This window comes from Vigna umbellata, chromosome 5, assembly GCF_029865625.1.
Source record: "Vigna umbellata cultivar VRB3 chromosome 5, Vumbellata_1.0, whole genome shotgun sequence".
Classification (NCBI taxonomy): Eukaryota; Viridiplantae; Streptophyta; class Magnoliopsida; order Fabales; family Fabaceae; genus Vigna; species Vigna umbellata.
In genome coordinates, this window is record NC_142169.1 from 39,362,655 (window position 1) to 39,371,459 (window position 8,805).

At 39.9% G+C, this 8,805-nt stretch overlaps 1 protein-coding gene across 1 annotated transcript; it reads right to left on the reverse strand.

Annotated features, from left to right (window-relative positions):
- Nucleotides 1-5,789: 5,789 nt before the first annotated feature.
- Nucleotides 5,790-7,675, reverse strand: LOC148198327 (uncharacterized). The gene is made up of 6 exons (XM_088114982.1): nucleotides 6,884-7,675; nucleotides 6,634-6,801; nucleotides 6,451-6,555; nucleotides 6,301-6,349; nucleotides 6,125-6,220; nucleotides 5,790-6,036 (listed from the first exon to the last, which is right to left on the reverse strand). Exons 1-6 carry the CDS (start codon nucleotides 7,084-7,086, stop codon nucleotides 5,947-5,949), a joined length of 711 nt encoding a protein of 236 aa, XP_087971108.1. The 5' UTR covers nucleotides 7,087-7,675; the 3' UTR covers nucleotides 5,790-5,946.
- Between the last annotated feature and the right edge of the window lie 1,130 nt (nucleotides 7,676-8,805).

Here is an 8,805-nt window from a genome sequence, read left to right on the forward strand (position 1 = left end):
TATAGACTCCTAAAGATTACAGAAAAGTGGCCCAAGGCCCATTAAAATGCCGCTCAGCGGTAACTACCACTCAACGGTAAGTGCGGTTCTTTTATTTGACGCTCAACTGCAGTTTTGCCCCTTAGCGATGACTGGGGGACTTCAAAGTGCTGCTCAGTGGTAATTTCCGCTGAGCGGTACTTGTGGCTCTTCTTTTGTGCACTTTTTCGAACTCCAACTTATGGCTACTTCACTTCCTCCATTCAATTCATCTTAAAACCTGCAAAAACAAGGAAAATCAAGCATAAAACCCATCCAACTCTCTTATTTCCAAAACATAAGCAAAAGCATGATTACAAGCTAGTTTCTAAGTCATAAATGTTGTCTTTAAGGTCAAAATTAAGTCTAAAAATAACAGTTTTTCAACTGTTAGCATGCACACAACATACATTCACATACAAAAACTTATAATGCATGATTGCATGAAATTAACAGTTTTCGTTACCACATCGAGTTAATCAAGAATCTTTGATATATTCCACTGCAATCCATCCTTGAGCACTTATGTACTTCTGTAGCAACTTTCTTTCCTGCAAAAAACTCTCAAACGATTTCGATGCAGGTACCCAAATAAACTTGGGGCCTTTATGGTTAGTTATAGGAGGTTGTTCCTTTGGAATCCACTTGTATTTTTATCTTGGAACACCAACCTTTCTATAATAATAGTTTCTTACTGTATGACAAATAATATTGCAGTAAAAACAAGTATTGGTAACAGGTTTGCTCAGATCAATAAATTTCTTAAAATTAATTTTGTTGCTCTTAGCCTTATAACCAATACCTTGCCAGTTAAATGCTCTACCTTGTGACTTTAACACAACTTCCAAATTACTCTACCAAGAGTAAACTTAGATAACATGCTGGTCAAGTATTCTATTTTTTCAATATGAGTAGGGCAATTTACACATTCTGTTTCTACAATCTTGATCTCAGTTTTAACATTGCCAACAGATTTTAAAGCAATTTCAAGTTCATTTCTAAGCTTTTCATTGTCATCAACAAGGTTGTTAATACGATATTCAAAATCTCTTCTTTCAGAGTTTAATCGATTTACCTTGTATTGCAATTTCATAGCTTCTTCATGTTGTTCTTGATATGTGTCCAGCAGCATGTGATACTTTACTTCGATTGACTTATTTTCAAAATCGCTATCATTGTCTTCCGAATGTGTTGAACCAGCCATAAAACACAGATTTGACTCCTCTTCTACACTTTGATCAACATCACTTGATGAATCACCATCACTGTTTTCGCAGGCAATGTAAATCTTCCTTTACTTACTTCTTCTCTTGTCTTGTGGATACTTGGAGTAAGCCTTTTGTTTGTTTTTCAACCCTGGACACTCTATTTTGATATGACCATTGTTATCTTATTGGCAAGTGTACCAAATCGTATCAAGTAATATAAAATGGTAAGACCAAGTATGGTTTCCCAAGAGACTCGTGTTACTCAACAATCTTGTAAAATCAATGATTAAAAGTAAAATGCAAGAAAAGTAAACATAAACTTAAATGTAAAATCTTGATCTTTTCGACTAAAAGCAAGAATGAGTGAATGATATTGATGATATGAGATGATGATATTGTTGGGGTTAGATTTCACCTACTTCACTTTCATGCATATTAGAACTCATCTTCTTCATTGGAATGTTAATGTCACTTACAAAATTACTTAGAACTTGATCCCTCGACTTAAAAAGCATAGTTTTAATTATTAGACCTCAATCGCTTGAATCCCTAATAACCAATTCTGCATTAAAAGAAAAGAAGCTTATGACAATCAAACGCTCAATCCATATCGCTAGACAATATTCCCTTTGGCTGAAATCCTCCAGATCATGATTCATAAGATATTTCCCAATACTCAAACAAATGAAATATCAAGTCATGAATGGCCAAAACAAGACAAGCATTAAGAATAGGAGAAAATCACTAACATTCAATGAAAGAAGCATAAAATGTTTAAAACATGTTCAAATACATGAAAGTTTAGAGGTTACATCATCCCTAACAACAAATGAGTTTAGCTCTCCATTGTCATGGAGAACCTTGGCTTACAATGGAATAATGAATGAATGAAAACCCTAGAAAGTGGAAAGGAAAGCTCCTACATGCCCAATCTTCCTCCAAAGGGTCGAAAATAGTGTTTCCTTGCTTCAACTGCCAAAAGATACCAACCCTAATGTGTAAAAGCCTTTAAATAGATCAAAATTTGATCATGAGCCAACGTCACTGATGCTCAACTCCCTAACTAGGGGCAAGCAGGCGCAACTAAGAAGAGACTAGCCCTGAACGCCTTGGCTCAGGGCAACCAGGCGTCTTGCAATGTAGCTGACTGGCGCTCAACGCCCTTGGAGGGGGCGCCCAAGTGTGCTTACAAGATGAGTGGCGCTCAACACCCGAAATGGGGGAGCAGGTGCCCTTGCGAGACTTCCCACACCGAGGACCCCTAAAGAGGGCAACCAGGCGTGGTTGCGTGACAACCAACGCCTAGGGCCCCAAAAGAGGGTAACCAAGTGCGTTGCGCCTTCTTTAGCCTTCTTTTCCGGTGCTTTTGCTGTCCCTCTTGGGTTCCAACTCCTTGATACTTTTTCTCCTCTTCCAATCATACCAATAACCTACAAAATTGAGGGAATTAGTGATAAAACTCATTAAGTATAACCTCTATTCACTTTTCACCAAATTCACCTAAAATAAGAGTTTAAACAAACTTCAAAGTCAAAAAGGGTTAATTTAGTAACAAAATTGCATCATAGATAATGGTAAATTCAACCGTTATCAACCATCTTTGCCGCATTCATAACATGTAACAATACTGGTCTTGGAGTTCTTTCTTCTTCCTTTAGAGTTACCTGCATAGTCAATTGCAGTAGTTCTATTTTTCATGAATTTAGTAAACCTTTTTACCATCATATTCATGACCTCTTTCTCAGTTAACTCTACATCAGATTCAACCTTCTTGGAGGATCTTTTGTTTGTAGTCTTGAGTGCAATCGATTGTTTCTATTCAATGTCCTCTTCTTCCCTTAATCTACCAAGCTCCAGATCATGTTCCTTAAGCTTGCCAAACAAAGTTTCCATATTCATGTTAGTCAAGTCTTTTAACTCGGAAATGGCAGTTACCTTAGGTTGCGAGCTTTTGTTTAGGCTTTTCAGAATTTTGATGTTGATTTCTTCCCTTTCAAAAGCCTTGCCGAGAGACATCAGATGGTTGACTATATGTGTGAACCTTTTCTGCACGTCATAAATGGTCTCTCTAGCTTTCATCTTGAACATCTCATACTCCTGCACCAGGGAGATCTTTCTGGCCCGCTTGACTTCATTTGTCCCCTCTTGTGTGACTTAAAGAACTTTCCACATTTCTTTAGCTGTCTTGCATTGGGAAACCTTGAAAAAATCATTATTGTGAGAGTAGAAGCAATAAAATTACGTGTTTTAATACTGTGCTCTCCGGTTTTCCTTCTGAGTCCACTCAGAAAAGTTTTTCAAAATAGTTTTTCCATTTATCACATGAGTGGGTTCAAATGGACCATTGAATGTAGCATCCCACACACCCTTGTCTACTGATTCAAGGAAAATTTGCATTCTTATTTTCCAAAAGGCATATTTTTCGCCAGCAAATAGAGGTGGTATATTTGTGAATGCACCTTCACTAAAAGTCTGAGAAACAAAAGCCATTTCAAGATCGAACAATCGATTAGACAAAAAGGTTAATCGATTTGTTTTTCAAATAATTTTTGAAAACCAGCTCTGGTGCCAATTGTTAGAATTGATGAGCTTTGTTTCTCAACATCAAGAGGGGGGGTGAATTGGATTTTTATAAAAATACTTGTTTCGGTATAAATATTCTGGACCGAGATACGGACCTTGCTGGTGTGTCTTTGCTGCTTCTAAATATCTTGGAAACTCACTTCTCCTTAATTGATGTCACTTGTTCACCATTCTGGAATTCGTTCACTCTCCTTCAAATTGTACAGCTCGTCGACTCCAACAGAGGGGGGGGGGGGAGAGGGGGTACCTACGAAGATATTCTGATGCTCAAGTCAGGCATGGGTTATGGAACCTCAATTCTCAAGGAAAATGATTTTATTCTCATCGTAAAGTATTTTTCAGTATTCCATAGAACGTACCTTGCTTGCTCTCCCCTTCTTGTATTTAACCTTAATAAAATCTACAACAAACTTACCTTAAACAGATTTACCTTAAAATCTGGGTATATGCCCATAATCAGCGTTATTAATATATTTAATTAGATATTTTTAACTATTTCGTCTTTTGCTGGACTATTGGTCCAATTATTTAAATGTTAGGCCGATTGGCCCAACATCATTTAACTTGGCTGAGCGTTAAACTTGGTTTGACCTGGTTAAGTGAGTCTGGCTTGACTTTTAACGTGCGCTAAACCTGTTTGATTTGGTTGACGAGCGCTTCTAGCTCAGTAGATAGAACAATCGTTATTGGATGCGGATACTAGCGCTTTATAACTTAGTGGATAGAGCGATCATTATCGTATGTGGACGCTCACTGTTCGGCTTAGGTATCTTACTATACATAATGCCCCCCAAGTCCGAGTTAACCGTTCGGTTTGTATGGGTAGGTTGATTGTAGGACTTCGGAGTGATGGTCGTCGTGGGGAGTCTCTACTGCGCATCGTTTCATTTCGACGCTTCGTTTTGCCAAACAAACCTTTAGGTTTTCCCAATTTTAAGGTAGTTACAAAGTCTCAAAAACAGAGCCGTTAGATCATCTTGATCCTACGGTGCACACCACTCTATGTCAGTTTCCCCTCATTAATGCGAAAGGATATTTGAAAAAACCTGATTGACTCAACCGTCACTTATCATTTCCGCATCAACTTCTTTCTTCTCCAAAATATCTAGCTTTCTCTCTTGTGGTTTGTCAGGTAACCATGGATCCTTGCCCTATTTTATATTGCTCTCCAGAATCTGCAGAAGAAAGGGGGCGAAGTAACAACGTCGAGGCGTCGGGAGATTCCTCTGCCGGAGTTCATCGTGAAATCACCACCATATTTAGTGGCGAAAGTGCTTTTTTATATGGTAATGATGCCGTCGAGAACTCGGAAAACCCTCTCCGTCGTCTCCCAGTGTTAGTGGCTACGACTGGGCTTCCCGTGATGTAAGTGACTTTCATAGTCTGTTTAATAGCAAACCTGTATTACAGGATTGGGTAGAGAGTAGTTGTATCCTGAGGACCCACTAGTGCAGAAAGGGGTTTTAACGTCCGATATTTTGGCCTTTTGACGTCCGTCGTACGCCCGACGTTTATGTGGGTGACGTCGCTCAGACGTCCGTTGTGGCAGGACGGACGTCTCTGTAAACGTCCGTTGTGTCAGCACGGACGTCTACATGAACGTCCGTTGTGGCAGGACGGACGTCTCTGTAAAACGTCCGTTGTGTCAGCACGGACGTCTACATGAACGTCCGTTGTGTCATGACGGACGTCGACATGAACGTCCGTTGTGTCAGGAGGGACGTTTACATGAACGTCCGTTGTGTCTGGACGGACGCCTATATAAACGTCCGTTGTGTCTGGACGGACGTCTATATATACGTCCGCCTCCTCCCCCCTGACGTCTACCTTGCTGAAATGTTTTAGGTAGGAGCTGGGGGGTGGACGTCCGTGTGTGCACTGACAGACGTCTGTAGACGTCCGACTGTGCACTAACGGACGTCTACTGGGCGTTTTTTTTTTAAAAATTAGTTTATTTTTTCAATAAAACCACACCTGAAAAGCAGAAAAATGTCCCAGAACAATTTTGCAATAATATAAAAATGCGTTTTATATAAACAAAGTTCTACTTAATGTGGAGTTCAATCCACTACCAAACTATCAACATAAAACTTAAACTAAAAAACTAAACAATGTTCAACAAGAAATATAACTATTCCTAACTCCATCTTTGCAGAAGATAAGCGGTCCACTCCTGCCTTATCTGTTTAATTGTGTCTTCTGTAATAGGCGATGTAGTCTTGAAGCGCTGCAAAATTCAACAAAGATTCATTATTGTTTCATATATAGTTGTAGATGAATATGATTTGTAATGTATTGAAGGTATACATCATTACCTCATTCCAGTCATCTGTAATGACTGCTCGAATGATGGTCTTAATCCAACACATCACATAGAAGCCACATTCCCATGAATCTACCTGGTGGTTACACTAAAATAACAAACTAAATAGTTAAGAATTTAGATCATTCAATAACATAAATGAAAAGGAAACGTTAAATGACTTACAACCTTTGGATACAAAACTTGAACCAGTTGACCACGAGATTTACCAATAACTCTGTACAGATTGAAAACACAAAGTATAATTAATATGACTATTTTATCATAAAAGTTGAAGGTGAACATCAAATTCAAAGTCATTTTTGGAGAAACACTTACCCTTGAAGCATGGTTCTCAACTCAGTTTTCATCCTCCTGTGCAACGAACAAAAAAATATAATTTTACATTGTTTGGGAAGGATTACCATCAGCTGCCAGTGCGACCTATCACGAAGGACAAATAGTTATTCAACTAATTAACGAAACTATAATAATAAACTGACCACATATAACAACACCTACCCGTCAATGTATGGCACAAGGTATACGTCTCTTTTTGACTCATCCATCCATGTTTGCAAATAATCTTGTCTGTTTTGAAGTGTGTTACCAGACGGTTGAATGGTCTGAGGTTCAACAAATCCGTACATGGAAGACCGACCTTGGTCTACAACGATTGTGTCCATGTACCTAAAACAACAAAGTTAAGTTGTTAGAAACTATATAACAATGTAAATAAAAGTAATATGAAAGACCAAATTGAGTAACTTACATGCACCACAGCTGAATGATGGAAATATTCAACATCCTGTCTCCCCCAATCACCTCCAATGCATCAGAAAATGTGATATAAACTGGCACATGTGGGGGAAGACCAAATACCCTCAAATCCCAGTAGACTTCTAATGATGCTTTCTTTAATTTGGGTAATTTTGTCACTAACTTTGATAGAGGATCATCCTCCGCTTCAGCCATCTCATCATCTTCATGTATGACTGTATCATGAATTGGCTGCTTCTGAGGACGTGTGAACTGAAGATAAGAATTTACGTCAAAGCTTTGTCAACAATTATATGAAGAATAAACATAGAAATACTATTTTAAAAGACATTATACCTGTGGAGTAGCGATGTGGGACATGATCAATGCTCTAGGCCATGCAATAAATGATCCTATGGCCTCCCCCACAAAGTTAATTTCTGGAGTGGGTACAGGCACCTGAGCCTGGGGATCCCGAACCTCGTCAATGGTCACACGCACGTGCTGGGGTAATATGGCAACACCATGAATGGTCTCCCCTCCCTCAAGCACTCGTCCGACAGCCACAATGCGTGGGGGATCCCCATCAACCAACAGCTCATATTGACCGCTATACTGAGTGGGGTCTACAGCAGAGCATGATCCTTTAGTGCTGACACGAGGTGGTGTGGGAGTTTCATCGACCCCCATGTCGCCTTGCGTCATGGAATGCAGCTTTTCTTCAAGCGCTCTTTGTATTTGTTTTTGTTCTTGTAGCTGCTCCATGAATCGTTGCTCCATTGATCTCATGCTTTGGTTGAGTCTTTCCTCCCATTGAAGATCCATTTGCCTCAGTGTCTCCTGACTCATTGATTGGGGGGTTTTCTGTGTAGGGCCAAAGTACTCACGAAGACCAATCGCCCCAGGAACTCCACGTACACGTCCTGGGTGCTCGGGCCTTCCAATGGCCGTTGTCAGAATGTCGTCCCTACCTTGGCCAGCAAATGTGCCCTGAGTCTGCTGCTCAACCAACTCATCCTGCACATAAAAAAACCAAGTTACTTAGAAGACATGCTGTGATAGATACACAATCAAATAACTGCTTATAATTTGAACTTACAATTCTCTGTGAGATCAAGGCAGCTGAGGAAGATGTCATGTTCCCATCAGATTTAGTCCGAGCAGCCTTCCACAGCTCGTACCTAGCAGGTGCAGGTGCTAGGTCGGGCGACTCAAGTCCCAAGGCATCGGCTCTAGACTTTCTCAGTTTCTTCTCCAATTTTGCATATCCACCTCGTGATAACAAGTGGGGTGCGTCGTTTAACTTTTGTCTTTCTTGGGCGGCTAACCTTTTATCCTATGAAACCATGTATATAAGTAAGTGTATAATCATAAAAACTCAATGAAAGGCGATCTTAAGAAACATACCTTCCATTCCTCAGACTCTCTAGATGCACGAAACTGCATCCAATCCTCCTCTGTGAAGGTATAATGCTGAGATGGATTTTCATGTTGTCTATCTCCAAAGACATATAGTCGTGTCAGCCTTGTCTTGATATCCCTCCATCTTATCGCTATATGCGATAACACTTTCTTTCTGATTTGCATTGTGTTTGGAATATCAAAATGTTGCTGTTTAAAACCAAAAACTTGTTACCAAAAGAAAACATAACAGATAAGTATATCACAAATTGCATGAAGTATAAACATACCTGAACATCTTGCCATAAGAGGTTCTTGTCGACCTCTGGGACGTCATCCCAACATGCATGAAGGATAGAGACATGACTTTTTGCTAACTTGCCCAGATAACTCCTAAACCTATCAGCATTTGGCCCTGATGGATGACCTGATCTGGGGTCAATGTCAACATGCCTCCTCTGACCATCCACGCGTCCGGATGTCACATCTGCCACTCGGGTGACGCCTCGTCCACGTCTGCTCTTTCCCGATCCT

Bases quoted from the DNA above. Each gene is read 5' to 3' on its own strand.
- LOC148198327 (XM_088114982.1), bottom strand. From the start codon at position 7,086: ATGGCTGAAGCGGAGGATGATCCTCTATCAAAGTTAGTGACAAAATTA. The intron at 6,350-6,450 runs GTAAGTGTTTCT...CAATCTGTACAG, and splicing joins TTGAGAACCATGCTTCAAGG to AGTTATTGGTAAATCTCGTG. The intron at 6,037-6,124 runs GTAATGATGTAT...TGAATTTTGCAG, and splicing joins TTACAGATGACTGGAATGAG to CGCTTCAAGACTACATCGCC.